This window comes from Leuciscus leuciscus (genome assembly GCF_965113295.1).
Source record: "Leuciscus leuciscus genome assembly, chromosome: 14".
NCBI lineage: Eukaryota > Metazoa > Chordata > Actinopteri > Cypriniformes > Leuciscidae > Leuciscus > Leuciscus leuciscus.
Window position 1 is genome coordinate 13314416 of NC_138738.1, and position 17371 is coordinate 13331786.

General features: G+C 36.2%; 1 protein-coding gene across 2 annotated transcripts in view; it reads right to left on the reverse strand.

Moving 5' to 3' along the window:
• negr1 (neuronal growth regulator 1) overlaps positions 1-17371 on the reverse strand; it is a 134010-nt gene that overhangs the window by 82538 nt on the left and 34101 nt on the right. For both annotated transcript variants that reach the window (XM_082137405.1, XM_082137406.1), the window contains exons 3-4: positions 14409-14534; positions 5534-5665 (exon numbers count right to left, since the gene is read on the reverse strand). In XM_082137405.1, the coding sequence (XP_081993531.1) occupies positions 5534-5665; positions 14409-14534 (258 nt within the window). The remainder of the gene's footprint in view (positions 1-5533; positions 5666-14408; positions 14535-17371) is intronic.

Here is a 17371-nt window from a genome sequence, read left to right on the forward strand (position 1 = left end):
CAGCATTCAATGAGTGTCTGAAATCTTGCCCATAGGACCATGGTGATTTAGTTTGTTTTGGGCATGTGAAAGCCATCTTTAGTTGTCTTCAGCGAGTGAAAAGCATGCACAACTGGATTAGGGAATGATTTGGTTGGTCAAGAGTCAATACCATTCGTCTACTGGGTTCTGAAAAACTCCTTGGTTGCATTAGCAGCATTCATCTCCATTACAGCTCACATTACATTAATAAGCAATCACATCACTAAAGTCAAGGGAGACAGAATTAGCCACACATGCCTGGGGCATAGCACACAGCCATGTCTCACAAATAGGGTGGTATGCTTTGGATCACAAGCACTTCTTTTTTCCCCTGTTCTGTGTTTTTCAAACTGGTGATTTGGACATATAGTACCTGCTTTGCCTCTGATCAGTTTATCCTGCTGCTCGGCTTAATGACAACATGCTTTATCAGAACTGACACGTCTTTGGTCCTCAAGTTGAGAAACTTCAGCAACAAACTCGAAAAGCAAATGGCTAAAATTAAATTGCTTTAAAATCGAAAGAATGTATGAAAAGGGGACTGTAATTGCAACATTGTTCACAGATTGTTTAAATAACCTCAAATTATAGTTGAAGTTTAAGCTGCACTATAACCTCTTAGTAAATGACTATGTTTACACCGAGTGCAGAAGTGGACTCTTGGCCTCATTAGGCAATAACAGGAAACCGTCATGTAAACACATCTATTTAGCCCCTTTCACACAGAGATTCCGGAAAATACACGGATAAAGTGACCCGGGTTTGTTTGATTTTGGTTCATTCACACTGCCAGTGATTATCCGGAATCAGCTGGAGAACGATCCCGGCTTCAGCGTCATCACTACGACATGGCATTATTACGGCTTTTGTTCACACAGCGCGCGTTCCGGGACTGAACACGGCAATGTTACTAGGTCCCCAACCCGGCATCGATGCCGGCATCAATCCCGGGTCGTGTTTGCGTTCACACAGAAGGCGTTCTGGCAATTTCCCGGCAATTTCCCGGGATCATCACGCTGTGTAAAAGGGGCTTTAGAGACATAGACAATTACGTATATGACATGAGAATTGTATTAAATTACAAAAAAAAGTAGTAAATAAGGTCAATTTTGATTCCATGGAATCAATGGATTTCATGATTGATTATTTTAACTAAAATAAAGTTTGAAGCAAATTTTTATACATACAGTCTATACCGAGATTTTATGTATAGCATCATGCATAAAATGTACAAAACAAATTGCATGCATAAAAGTATATGACCTTAACCAGCTCAAGATAAAACATCCATCAAAGATTAATATTCTACTAATCATTAATGCAGCTATAGAGCTTAAATCAATCTCTTATGCAACACAATAACACCAATCCCTCTCTGACTATAAATTCCTATAAAACACTAGGAGGTTTAAGGAAGGTGAAATCTGAATGTAAACAGACTGTCTTTCTTCGTAATTTGCAGAACAAAGTGGTTGTTCCAGGACACATTAGCTCAAAATGTGACTTGACAAAATGACACACGAAGTAAAGGCATTACATTGCCGCTCGAAAGCTCTAACAATTGCATTTTGCATAAACATTCCAACATCTGTGAGCTACATGACATCACCTAATCTGTCTTATTTATATATTTCTATAGCTTGATGTCTTTAGAGGCACTGGAACTTAAAACTAAACATCTGGTGCGAATTCCAACAGGAAAATAAGACAACGCTGTGGCATATAGTTAGACAAGACAAAATGAGTTTCATGACATCTCATTTCAAATCAAAACAGTGCAAATTTAAAATGCAATAGTTGTTTCTCATATATATATATATATATATATATATATATATATATATATATATATATATATATATATATATGTGTGTGTGTGTGTGTGTGTGTGTGTGTGTGTGTGTGTGTGTGTGTACAGGTTTATATTACATTGTGGGGACCAAATGTAATATACTATTACATTATAATATACTAATATACTAAAATATAATATACTAATATACTATCCTTCACAAGGATAGTAAAACCTGAGATCAACTACATTGTGGGGACCAGGCAGCTTTTCTTTTTTGCTTTTTTTTTTTTAAACTTTTTTTGTTTTGTTTTTTGTGTGTGAATGTTTGATATGGCTGGAACTGAGCACCAGGTCTGGGCCGAATTTCAGCATGTTAGGAATTAGTATGCTTACTCAGAGATACAAACACTGCACACCAACCGAAACAATAACTTTTTTTTCTTTTTTTTTTGCATGAGTGGTTACATGTGGAGGTCATCATGGGCATTTAAAGTGTTAACATTATTTCAGTTAGCTGAGTGATCTAATATGACTTTCACAGAATGCTGACAGAAGACTATCTGAGGATTCACAGGGGAACGAGTAACAACAACAGTAAATTATTCAAGGTGTTTGTCACACGTGGGTCAGTTGGGATTTTATTATTTACGCAGGTCTATACTTATCAGAAGATTCTTGACATTGACCTGTAGGTCTTCATTTAGATATTATTATGGTGTAAATGGCTGAAAAGTAAAAAAAAACCTGTCCTATTCATAAATTTCTACAAAAGTCCATGTGGCTTCAATGAAGTTACAACTAACATATACATGTGTTAAATGCATTAAAACACAGAATTAGGTTTCATCTAATAAATTAGCTTATTTCAATTAGTGGTCATAATCTGCAATTAACCTGAAGGTCAGTTCTGCACATACCTAAAAGCCGTAATTATTTTCAAACCGGATTATTTTCGCGTGTATTTAATTACACTGATTACCCTTGAAATGTCAGAGTCGAGTCACACTATCTGCAGTCGTGTTAGGCTAATAAAACTACAAAAACAAAGAAAGGTGTCACAGATGTCACATCATCAGTTGTTCTGGCCATGTAACATTTAAACATTTTTTTTTTTTTACCAGATTTTGTGTAAATTAACTAGCCTACTTGAAATGAATTGGTAACCTAAATTCATACAGAATGATACAACCTGCAATACACATTGAAACCATGCCCACCACATTACACTGGTAATATCCTCAGATACAGTACAGCATACATTACCATACTCTGATGCAGAGATTTTTCTTCTTTTTACTGTTGAGTGGTTGAATAAAAACATATTAGCTCTGCACATTTCACATCAAGGATTTCTTTGAGCAAGGGAATGGGCACTAGCAGAGTAGTCCTCTCGCATCCTTCTCACTTTTATTTTGGGACATAATGGTGAGATAACACTTCTCTTCTAAATCAAGCATTGGTGCCTCCATTCCAGCTAATTCTTTACCCAGCTCTAGTGGGTTAAAGTGCTTTGATTGATACATTGGGATTATGTCTATCCCTTTTCCTGCTCAAAAGCAAAATGTTTCGAAGGGAACAAGATCAGTTGTTACTGCTTCCATTAGATGTCACTGTAAATCACTGTGAATCAACCGAAACATCAACCTCTTGGTTCCAGGGAGGTCTATAATGCCTGGAAAAAGCCATCCATTAGTGTAAATGCACGTGACTAAACTCTCTTGAGCCACAGGAAAATGTCAGTACAATGGTGATTGGCTGATGGCACCACAAGAATGTCTCAAATGTCCCAACAAACCCTGACCCCTTGCCACCATCCAACCCAAGAAACCGGTATGTAGCATGTAGAATAGTGTAAAAAAGAGTGGGTATAAAATGAAGGAATTGCACATTGAAAATGGTCATTAAGCTGAAGAAATTGCGGACCAGCAGACTCAGCACTGATCTGTTCCTCTATCTTCTCAGCTTCACTCCTCATTAGAGAGTGTCAATACAATCGACGGGGAGGAGATGTGATATGACTTATGACTTCATCCTTGTCATCTAGCCATTCCCGCTCAAATCTTGACATTTCCAAGTGGTTATCTGCCCATTAGTCTGTGTTTGCATGATAGTAAAGAGAGCTGGCGTTTGATGGTCTGAACGCCACATTTATTCTGGTGTGAGTGTCGGGCTATCTGATTTATGTGCTCTCGCTGTGCCATGATTCAGCATATGGTATATACAGAGACAAAGAGATTAATGATCCCTGTGACCGCAGATGAGACAAAATGACTTAAAAGAGAACAGAGGAGGAAGAGAAACTGTCAAGTGTCCTTCCCCTTGTATATGGTGGGAGGCAGTGCCTCACTATGAGCATGATGGGTAAAGTCAGTATAATTCATTAATGCTTGGAGTGCTCATTACTGTCTTTTCACACTTTGAGAGACTCATTACCTGCATAATAGAAGACTCCGTATAACACTGAGACCATTCCTCACTGAAAATTAATCATTCCATCCCAGACAAAAAAGGGAATTCTTTCGTTAAATATTAAGGAACTCCAGTACCACGAATTCTATTCTAATTTCCATCCTGGTCGGCCTTGGAGATACAGAAGTAAGACCGTAGCTTTGTTTCAAAATCTAGTGAGCAGCCAGATGCCACAACAAGGAGCTGAAATGGAATTTAAGATGGCAGATGACCGAAATGTGGATTATATATTATAATATTATATTACATAATTATAATAATATAGAATATTATATTAGGTCCCACTTTAAATGAACTTTCTTTATCTACTATGTAGTAACATTTAAATGAATCATTTAATACAATGCAATTATTGTATACATACATGTTTTTACATTGATTGTAATTACAGCTGTAATTAATTTCTATAAAACTTACACTGTTGACCCTTCCCTTCTACCTTAATTCACCCTTAAACCTAACCATACCACCAAACCTGTCCCTAACCTTACCCCATATCCCACATCAATAGAAGCAGAAGTGTTTTGCAATACAACATGAGCACAATAAGTACATTGCACCTACCGGTATATATCTTTTGATGTAAGTAATTAGTTAAAGTCTGACCATATATTATTAAAATAATAATAGTTGTACTTTATTTTACAGTATATGCACTTACGTGGACTTACAGTGTAAGAAAGTACTGGGTGATATAAGGTAACTACATGGGTTAAGGTTAGGTTTAGGGGTAAGTTCAGGGTTAGTACCAGTTATTACCTAGTTATTGCAATTACTATAAGTACATAGTATTATGTATAAAAAACATATTATAATAAAAGGTAAAATTATAAACTAAATCATAAAAAAAACTATTCAGGATCGATAAAATAGTTCAGTGTAATTAAATAAGACTAGCCTATTCCATCAGATTTTATTAGGTTATTGTCCCGTTAGCTTATCAACATGCTAGCACCACACTCCATTTAAATCAAATGTGAGGCACATTTCCTGTGTGCTTTGCAAGATTTCTGCTATTTTATAATACATAGAGTTTCTGCTCATGTAGAGCTTTCCAAATCGGTCACTTACAATGTCCCATTTCAGTTAGGATGCAGTAGACAGTTGACAGCCTCACTAGGTTTCAGTACAGAGCTCCAGTAAGTATCTCCAGTAAGAGAGGGGGAAAAGACTCAATGTCATTGTGCATGTGATTCTACACTGTCTGACAGTAAACAAACATAAACAAAATAAGTATTTGGTACTCACAGTTGACTGTGACTCTCACGGTCTTAGTGTCAGGTGAAGCAATGTCGTTTTCGGCGCCGCACTCATAGTCCCCTGCTTGATCCCGAGTGATGCCTGTGATATTTAAATACTCCCCACTTTCGTACTTCCTGGCTGTGAACATAAGAAAATAAACAAGCACAATCCTTCAGAAGAGTTCTTCCACAACCAAGTACTAATTCATGGCTAAATGCTTAAAGGTACAGTACAAACAACAGTAAAAGAAACCCAAGTGCACCCAGAAAAAAAAGAAAAAAAAGGTTTAAGGCACATAATTGCTTTGTTGGCAAGACATCCAGTGGGAAGCATCTCCCCAATGAGCCGTATTCACACAGGGAGGAATATTATTGGTGTCAAATACTGTGAGGAAATCAGAACTGTGCCAATATGACAAATATGACTTGAGGTCCTTGAGTAATGAGAGGCAATAAAGCACAGCATGAGGCGGCCATGCTTCTATTGGACTAAAAACCTCCCAGGGTTCCCCAGACCAGGATCCAACCTTATTGTAATATTCCTCAGTGAAACCTATTTATACCCTACTTTACAGTGAGGTGAATCTGTCTCATGGCACAGAGAGGTAAATCCTGCACTGGCATACGGAAGAGGAGCCTTTGACTCAGCAAAAAACCCACAGAATAAAAAAAAAGCGAGGAGAGCGATGCAAAAAAAGAGAGAATTGCGAGGCTTTGGGGGGATGTGTTTTTACCAAGTGCTTCGTGACGTAAAGCATCAAAGTGATTCAAGATCTGACATCTAAAAGCTTTAAAGGGATATTTCAGACAAACATGAAAACTTTGTCATCATTTACTCACCCTTATATTTTTCCAAACCTGTCCTGTATAGTGTTTTTGTCACTCTTTTCCATACAATTAAAATGAATAGGGATCAGAGTTTTCAAGTTCCAAAAAGGACACAAAAGAAGGTATAAAAACAAGTATGTTAAAATGGTTCATGCACTAGCCGTAAGATTGCTCTGCAGTGTTTTCCACAGGATTTTGTGAAACTATGGTGGGCCTCTGGCCGTTTAGAAAGGTTTTGAATGTTTCAAATTCTATTTCAAAGAATATTTCAAAGTCAGTTTCTTCACTTCTTCACTTCAATTGTGATCCTCCTTAAAAAAATTTTTTTTATATCTATGAACAATTTTAGTCAGAATTTAAGCCCCATCATAGCACAGAAACTGCACTTGTTAAAATGACAAAATACTTGCTTCTAGCCTTTGACCAAAACTAGTTTTACTTGATCTTAGTGTTGCGTTCAACACTATAGTATACTCTTAGATCGATTGCAAAATTACACAGTATTCAGGAAAAAGGCATTAAGGTGGTTTAGATCATACCTACCTAGGTTACCATTTTGTTTATTTAAATGGGGAATTATCCAAGTTAACATCAGTACATTTCGGAGTGCCGCAAGGGTCTGTTTTTGGCCCTCTGCTATTTTCAATAAACATGATGCCCCTTGGTAATTTCCACTGTTATACCGAGGATTCTCAATCATTTATTTAATCACAACCAGATGAAATCCCTAAATGATCAAAGTCGACAATGTGTGTTAAAGATTCAAAATAACACATTCAGGTGTCAGAATAAAAATATTGGATGACCAGTAATGTTCTTCTATTAAATTCGGATAAGACCGAGGTATTACTTACTGGACCAAGAACCTGCACACACAATCTCTTAGATTACAATTTGCATCTAGAAGGATGTACTGTTACTTCATCCACTACAGTTAAATACCTGGGTGTTATATTAGACAGCAACTTCATATTCAAATCATATTTCATATGTTACAAAAACAGCCTTTCACCTCAGAAACACTGCTGGGCTACGGAACATAGAAATAGAAACACTCCCAGTTTAAATCTAGATTAAAGACACATTACTTTAGCCAAGCATTCGCATCACCTTGCACTCCAGTTATATCAGATCAAATGTGCATGACTATCTATTGCTTGTAATGTTACGTACAGCAGCTACACTAATTATTTTCCATTTGCTTGTCTGTTTCTATCTCAGGATGCCCATCTATTATGCCATCTCCAGTTTAGATCCAGCCTCTTACAAAGATTTCAGATGACCCAACACCTGTGAAGAGATGACACCAACTCTGAATAAACATACACAACAACTGCCAAATGTTCTATATATCGTAATCATTATGATCAATTTGAATGTCTAGCAGATGCTTTGCCAAAGCAATGGCATAAAACATTTTTATGTTATTATGAGGTTTAAAAATATTTTAATAATTAATGGGAAACAATGTTTTTATGACAAATATATGATAGATATTTAGGTTGGTTAGGGTTAGGGATAGGGTCACTGATATTTGATTTGATTTGATATTTGACATTGATTGTCCAGTGAGCTGTTAACAGCTGAGACAAAATTATTAAAGTTAAATGAAGTTGGAGTTAATTTAACAGAAAATCAGTCTGAGTCAAGAAAGAATCATTCAGATCAGTTTTGTAAACTGGAGCACTGATTCACTGAAAGGATCTGACTGAAAACAATGGCTGTTTCTCAATTCCAAGAACGCAAAGAACAGACTTGCGTTCTCTTTGAGACTGGTCTTGCCAGGCGACCTTGAAAGAACGAACTCAGAAGGACGCGAGAACACAGAACGCATCTTTATGAGAATTGAGATGTGCTGCGATATTGCTGCTTAACTGACCATCTCGGCAAATACAACACATCACCACAAACATATGTCACAACCTTTTAAACATTTCTTTCATATTATTATAGACATTGTTTTCATAGTTTATATCTTTTTTATTTGACCATGTGTATTTATGAGTAGCCTATGTGTTACCTATGTTTTGTCAATGTTAAGATTCTTTTTAATATGCCAATACAAATACTGCCGCTTTCTTAAGGTCTTTATCACTTTATTAAAATGAAGCAAAAGAGACCGCCAAATGTAAACTTTCACGAGCTGTCACGTATTTCGAGCTTGCAGTGGGAATCTCTTAAGTGAGAACGAGAAGTTTAAAGCTTACAGCCTTGAATTCCGGAATTCCGTACGTCGACTGCCCGCAACGTCTTCTGGGATTTTTAGCGGTTCGATTCTCTCAAGTCTGCATTTGATGCATCCTCGATATCAAGGACACATCCGGGCACTTCATGCGTCCTCTGTACTTGCGTTCTTGAGTATTGGAATTGAACTTCGACGGTTGATGATGACGTAGTACGAGAACACAAGGACACAAGATCACTGAAGAACGCATATTGAGAAACAGCCAATGATTTTTTTTTTTTTTTTTTACAAATCAGACATTACATCTCTCATAAACGTACATTTCGAACTGCTCCTCACAAAAAAAAAAAAAAAAAACATTATTCTGACTAGCTGGTACAACACCAATAGAAATACAAGAAATTCAATCCTTGTGTAATTTGCATAAATATTTGTGTGTTGCATGAAAACAATTACATCTGTATAGTAGGTAACAAACTGAAAAATTGAACAAAATAGTTTGCTTTGGGGTTATCAAGAAACTGACAAAGACGTGTATCTGAGCTGACAAGGTGCTATTTGGCTCCCAATGCTTTACAAATGAATAGAGGCAAAGACTGTAAAACAGGATAAATTGTATCAAACGTATTCATGCAAAAACAACCCATATTCAAATGTACAAAGATGAAAAGAAAAATAGGAAATCAGAGGAAGTAAACATTATAGTATGAGATTGCTCACCCAAAACTTAAGGAATGTTTGTTTCTTTTACCATAAAAACTACATGTTGTATAGCATGACATCTAACAGCCATTGACCGAGCACAAATTAAAGATTTAAGCCAAGCAGGACATAATGCATGCTTTTCAAAGAAAGTATTCGGTATGTAAAATGTTTAAAAGATTAACTAAATCCATCTGTTATTGTTAACTAAAACTATTTAAAATTGTTTTCATTAACTGAAATAGATCTGAAATAAAATAAAATATAAGATGAAAAAAAAATACAACTGTTGCCTTGGCAACTAACTGAAAATAAGCTTAAGTTGAAGTTCTAATATTACTAAACTAAAATAAACTTAAGCTAAATAAATGTTATGTGACATACAAAATAAAAAAAAACCTTACAAAAAGTATTCTCGTCGCTTCATAACATTACGTTTCAATCACTGTAGTCAAATGGACTATTTTAACAATGTCTTTATTACCTTTTCGGGCTTTTAAAGTAGTTATAACGTTGCAGTCTATGGGGGGTCAGAAAGCGCTCAGATTTCATAAAAAATATCTTCATTTGTGTTCTGAAGATGAATAAAGGTCTTACGGGTATGGAACGACATAAGGGTGAGTAATTTATGACAAAAAAATGTTTTGGGGGGGTGAACTAAACCTTTAATATTAAAAAGTTGGTAATATGAAAATAATTTACGTTTTAGTCCTGTAAATACATCAATATTGTACATTTCAGTGTCTATGGAAACGCAAGTAAATGTATGTGTCGTACACTTAACGTAAAATACATTCAAATACTCAATAGATCTCAATAACAGCAGTGACAATCATCACATTATTAAAACAACTGTTCTCAGGTAAGAGGCGAACTTACAAAATGAACAAACATTGACTATAACCTACCATATTTCTTCCTCCAGCTAAAAACCAGAGGGATCATTATCAGTGATTAACTCACTCCATAATTCCCTTAGTTCAGTGATTTATTTTCTTTTTCCTAACAGAGACTTCACAATGAACTATCATTTATCTTACTGATTACACCAAAAGAGGAAATTACCAAAGTTTGGTGACATTTAATAAAGAATGGATCCTTTGTGAAATCAACCTTTGATGCATCAACCAACTTGTTTGCTATACTACATAAAAAACACACACTGGAGCATTTTAAAGGCTCAAGGGACACTGATTATGTGCCAGAAACGTATTCAAATGTAAACTTGCCCCTTATCATCCGCAATCTCGGCTGGCTGCCGAATTGTGCATGTTGAGAGTTATTTGAAAAGCTCAAGAGAGACTCGTCGTATAGCCTCTGGGAAATGTCACTCCAGCCAAATTAGCCAAATCATAGCAAGGTTAATCTAGGATTCCACATTGCTCTGTGTTAAGTGCAGTCACAGTAAGCACTTTCCCACATTGTGTGGAGAGCACAAAGTACATTTCCTTAAGGTCTGCCTGCTGCTGATATGATGAGCGCTGGTGAAGAATACATTATGGGCTAAGGTGGCAGTTCTCTGTACATCCCTTCCCTTAACCTGTGAGAGAACACTGCGGCAGCCCAAATGTTGCATTATGAGAGTCTTCCCCCAGGCATTCATTGAGTTGTCAGCAATGAACCATCAACCATCATTCAACCGCCACACATACTCGCTCTCTGGCTCTCTCACACACAAAACGCACATGCACATGAACCGCCTCCACTTTTCCATTCCCGGTATCTCACTTTAACCCCGATAGCCTCCTCATTGTCCCAAAGTGCCCCAAAACAATTGCTGAATATCGGTCCGAGCACTTTTTAAGAGCTTGTCTTTGTATTGAAACCATTTGGCGATGTTTAGACAGACTGTCAGTGCCGAGTACAGAGCTATTGTTCGGGAAACAATAAACCAGAGTAAAGACAATTTTTGGAGGCTGAGGCACGAACAAAGGATTGACAAAAGGACAATTGAACGCTTCACTGTAGCCTTATCATATGAGAAAAAAAATAAAATCTGAAGTGTTATAGTCAGCTATTTGAAAGGTCAGAGTTCCTTATATCCCGAGGCCTTAAATCACAATGGAAAAAGCTTATGAAAGCATGTTTGGGATCAAGCGTGCTGGGCCAGGCTGTACGAAGAGCATGAGGCCGCCCTGCAGCCTCAATACGCCCCTATATAGGGCTCACTTTCATCATCTAGCATACAGCATTTGAAATCATGTCTATAAGGCAATTTTCAATGCCCTGAGTACTGAAAGTATTAAAATACAGAGTGTGATTTAAAGCTTAGACAAGGAAGTGCTCATTTAAAGTTCTTCAGTAATCATTCAAAATCTGCAGCGCTGGAGAGAGTGTGCTGCATACTTGAAAGTCAGTCCAACATGATTGCAAGTGTTTGCGTGTAGTGTGGTTCTAGTTTTAGTAACTGAAGTGCAAGTTATTTACAGCATCTAAAACATACACATTTTGCATATGAAAAGCTTTAGAAATTGACAAATCTTCAAAAAATCTTTGAATTCATGCATTAATAGGTCGATTTTATTGTATTTAATCAATGACATTAAAAAAAATTTTTTCAATAGCATCACATATTTAATGAATGCATTATGTAATCTTTCGTTACAACAGTTTCATTCTGTTCTGTTTTATTCAAATGTTCCATTAATCAAAATATTTATACCATAGTAAAAAATAACTATACAAATTTATTTATAATACAAAACGATTCACACAGTAAAATTCTAACATTTCTAAATTTGTAAATACATTCATATTTTAGATGATGTGAATACATCCATATTGTACGTTTTAGTCTAAAATCTATAACGTTGTGAATACTTGAGCATAATAATGCACTCAGTCAACTACCATTGATAACAAATACTTCTTGTGGACCAAACCTTTGAATCAGATGGAAAGCTGTTCATCGTTATAAGTGAAAGGTCTTTAAGAGGTCTTCAACGCACAATGTCTTTAAAAGGTCTTTAAGAGTAATTAACTCTTAGGTTTATCAATGAAAAGACTATATGCCAAGCAATAATTAGAAGCACAGAAGTCAAAGGTCTGATGACACACACACAAAAACGAATGAGGCTAATTGCATTTAGAGTATTTCGGCAATTAAATCTAGTGGCTCTAGGTTGAAGGTTCAGCCTCCTGCAGCGTCATTCGAGAACTACTGGAAATCACAGCCCACAGCCTTCTGTGATTACAGCTCTGCACTATTACTACAGTGCTGCCATATATGCATCAAATACTGTTATACTTGATGGTAGATACTGATATCAGTTTGAACATAATGTTGGCTTGTTCAAAGGAAAAATGTCTACTTTAAGGCTGAGCCTTTAGCATTTTTCCAGGTATTTTTGTAGCCTCGTACAACCATCAGTTTCATGCATATTTGTTTGAGCCGTTTAAATATTATAAATGAATCTTTTTAGTAAAGAACAACCTTCAGTGGCAGAAGCAGTAGTATTTTTAAAAAGTTTCTATTCTCACTGGCTCTCGCTCATTGTCATCCTCTCTTCCCACCCAGACGTTAATTAGCCAGAAGAAGAATAGTTTTGACAAATGGCTTTCAGTCACATCTGAGCCAGACTGAATCTGTTGATCAAAAGTAAAAGTTCACCATATGCAGGACAGATGTCTGAATATGGAGTTAAAGGGATAGTTCACCCAAAAATGAAAATTCTGTCATCATTTACTCACCCTCAAGTTGCTTCAAACCTGTATGAATTTCTTTCTTCTGCTGAACACAAAAGAAGATATTCAGAAGAATGTCAGTAACCAAACAGGCCCAGGGCCCTAGTGACTTCCATAGTATGGAATAAATACTATGGAAGTCAATGGGGCCTATCAACTGTTTGGTTATTGACATTCTTCAAAATATCTTCTTTTGTGTTCAACAGAAGAAATAAATGAATACAGGGTTGGAACAACTTGAGGGTGAGTAAATTATGACAGAATTTCTATGTTTCTATAATTTGAAGTATCCTACCTTTGTTAAGAAGTGGGTTTTATGATTCTTTTGATCAGAATCTCAAAAAGCGGTTCAATCGCAAAATACACTGGAGAATGAAATGAATATGGCAGTCCAAAGATAAGTGTAGCCGACTTCAATAAAATTCACAACCACTCAAAAATACTGATGTTGTACTGAATTTTCAATTTGCTTTGAAAATGTGCCAGAATTTATGCTTTAACAGCTGAATACAAACTATAAAAGGTAAAGATGAGGTTGATCTTTTTCCTCAACATGTTGTTTACGCTGCAACAGAGTGATAACTAAGACATCTTTGTGAGAGCAACAGAAAAATGAAGCGATAATTGATTAAAAGCCTTCCCTAAACTCAATTATGGAGGGTTTAGAAACGGAAACATGTTAGTTTCATCACCTTAATCTTCTGAGCCTCAAACTCCACCACATTGAACAACAGGGACAGACATTTCTACTCTGTTTTAAAGACGATGTGAAATTCTGTCTAACATATTAGGGTGTCTCACACTTAAACAGTTAACCCTAGGTCATTGTAAACCCTGGGTAAACGTAATCCTGGGTTATCTTGCTTCACGTTTCACACTGCTCATAATTTACCCGGGGTTAACCATTAATCCTGGGTATTCATAAGTTGACGTTTCACACTGGACATTCCTGAACCCCAAGTTAACGTCCCTATTTACACATTTGCAGTGTCACAGATTTGATGAACGCTACACACGATATGTTTACATACAGGCTCTAGCATTGTGCATCCTCATATTATATATTGCTGACTGTACTACCAAGTTTATCCTGAACGGGCTTCTCAAACTATAAAGGCAAGAATGAAATAGTGTCTTCCTCACATTTTCTTGTCACCATTTGACATTTTTCTCCTCAAATGCTTAAACGACTGTTTATTCAACGTTCTGTGTTTTCGAGACTGTTCAAAGCACATGAATATGAGACACGCAATTCGTTGTCTGTTGCTAAGCATCTGGTGTACCATTCTAACACTACATCATTTCACACTATAGTTTAACACCGCAATGCAGGGTTAACACCACAAAAGCGGTGCTATCCCTGCTAATCTCACTTCTAAATGACTAAGTCTGAAACTAGGTTTACAACGACGAGAACCTGGGGTTAAGCGCAGTGTGAAAAGCCCTATTGTGACATATTTTACAGTAACTGCTTTGAACTCACCTGATGGGGTGATGTGTCTCCAAAAGATTTTGGGCTCTGGTTTCCCACTGGCTGTGCAGATGAGTGAAACATTGCTGCCTTCGTTTACTGTAATGTCCGATGAAATGTCATAGATTTTGGGAGGAACTGTGAAACAAAACAAACAGTTAGATAAACAAAGCTGCAAATGAGCTCAATGCCAAATGCTTGGATCTAGAATGTCAAGCATAAACAACAACAAGAGTCAATATAGCAGCAAGCAGCAATTATAGAGGTCCAAACACAATACCACTTTATCCCAACAAGGTCATAGGTCTGTCATTCATATTTTAAAAGAATAACTGTTCTGCTCTAATCTTTTTGTTGGACATTGTTAACATTGTAATTATTGTTGATGGCTAAAAGTAGCCATATAGTTTAGAATAGATAAGCCTATTTGGTTTTGCAAGGGTCCCACCGCAGAATATGACCTCTCACTTAGAAAGATGCTCTACGTATGTGTGTCAAATTCTGTGAAAATCTGTCATTTTAATTAAGGAGATACAACCATTTACATTAGACTACACCTGATATATCCATGATCACTCATTCATTTTGAATATCAACTTGTTTTTGATAATTATTGACATTTGGAGACCAGAAAATCATCTTCCATGGTTTCATTCTGACAGGGTGAAAATCCTAGGATTACTTCACAATTATAAAGCCTAAGGGTAATATGATTAAATAAAACTAAAAACTATTGCGACATCAGATTAATTTATTCCCTATTTCTACTATCTACCCTGTAAAAACTTAAAAAGTAACCAACCTGGTTGCCTTAAAATTTTGAGTTCAATGAAATAAAAAATGTTGTTAATACAATGAAGGAGATTTTTTAATATTTTTTTATGTTGTTCAGTATATTTCATTGTAAGGCAGAAAAAGTATACAGTAACAATGCTGACAAAAAATAATAGAATTCTCAGAATTGTATGACTGGACCCCCAAAAATATAGGAAAGAAGAAATTAATTGGTATTGTCAGGCATTTTCGAATACAGGGTGTCTACAGATATAAACAAGTTAAATGTAAGACTTTTAAGATCTTTTTAATACCACCTTGTGTGAAATTTAAGACCAAACCTGTGATGGAAATACATTATATTACATACGTCGTATATGTAATATTTAATGTGTTCAATAAAACATCTGATTTGGAATTCTTCAAGGAATCTTAGGTAACATTTTGGTGCTAAAATTAAAGTGATGGTTTTCTGGCAGATGAATAACTAAAAAAATAAGTTTAGATGTAAATCTTTCTTTACCCTTAGTCCCTTACACCTATCATCACACATGGCCTTCACTCTTTCTAAAAAACACGTCAGTTGTCAAGGGGTTTATGAATTAATGCCTAACCTCCTGGTTTTGCTTTCCTACATAACAAGGCAATAAATTGTCAGGAGTCTGCAAAATCAGCTATTCCCTTTGTTCATTTTTTTGAGGTCCGGCTATGATTCAGGTTGTTTGAAGTGCTTAGCATTTAACTAGACCAGTTCTGATCCTTTCCCTCTCTTCCTCCAATATAATATTCTAAACACCATGCATTTACTGGAGATGCATGTATAATGGCCGATCTTTCTCAAGAGATATTTGTTCTTCTCAAACAGTAAATTGAATTGTAATTAATTTGTATTTTATTGTACGTCACTTAAAAGTTATCCTCCCAATGCATCCATGTATAACCAGCTGCAATATATATATATATATATATATATATATATTCATGAATTATGCTATTATAGAATAAGCAATACTCATCTGGGGGAAATCAATTAGAAGAAAACAAGACACTGACAGAATCAAAATAAGACCCTTTAAAACATACTGGACTGAAATAATGAGCGGACATTCAAGTTTTCAATGAAATGCCGCTACTTCCAAGCAAAAGGAAATCAAACATTCAGGAATTTGTACCTTGCAAACGAACAGCAACATCATTCACTCCTACACAATTTGATCTCCAGTTTAAGTCTTTCTTATCATGGTTTTTGTAATCTGTTGGCACTAAATAGATGGTTGAAATTCCAATGAACCGTTTCATTGTTTGAAAGCACTGATCTGACGGTCATGCTCTCCACGGCAGGTTTACTTGAACTTCCTCCCACTGTTGACAAATGTCCACAATCACTGATAGCACAAAGGCAAAATGTTGCATTCGTCTACTGATCATATCTGCCTTCAACAGGGTCAAGAGCCTATTAGTCAATGCCTGAGGAGTCAGGGTACCGGCCCTTTAAATGAGATATGGGGCCTTTGCAGATCTTTAAGCTGAACATGTTCGAAGAAACATCTTGCCATATATCCTAGAACTTTCTCTGTGAAGGCGCACCATCAGATTTGAAGTCTTTTATTATTGTGTGTCCCCCCTCCCCCCCACACACTTCTTTACTATTACAATGCAATAATAGCAAAATTGTGTTGAAACAATTGAGCTTTTTGAGCTTATAAGTTGGCAGTGAAAAAGTCTAGAGGATTTGGTGCATTGAAGGAATATCTCTCATTACAGCCTGAGACAGTTTTGACTTTCATTACTGGTCTTGTGTGTACCACCTGTGAATACAGAGTATATTATCAGATGAAATGAAAACCTCTCTGTATTTTCAAGTAGCTTAAAAAAGCAGAGAGGACTGGTATGCCTCGGCACTCCACTGAAATGGCAACATAAACAGATGTAAAGGTCAACAACCTATCCCAGCATGCTCTTTTAACTATCACTAAATTCATAATGAAAGCACGTGTTATTTAATCTCAAGGTCTAACCACAATTTGACTTCTATGAATCCATTCCGATTGTCACCCTCAATGCTTTTGGCCATAGTTATTTTTAACCAGTTTATTTCCACTATGTCTGTTCAATTGGTAAGGTAATGATGACAAGAGAAAAACAAGACAATGCTAAAGCCCTACCCCAAGGCCCCATTCAAGACAACCTGATGCTTTGTT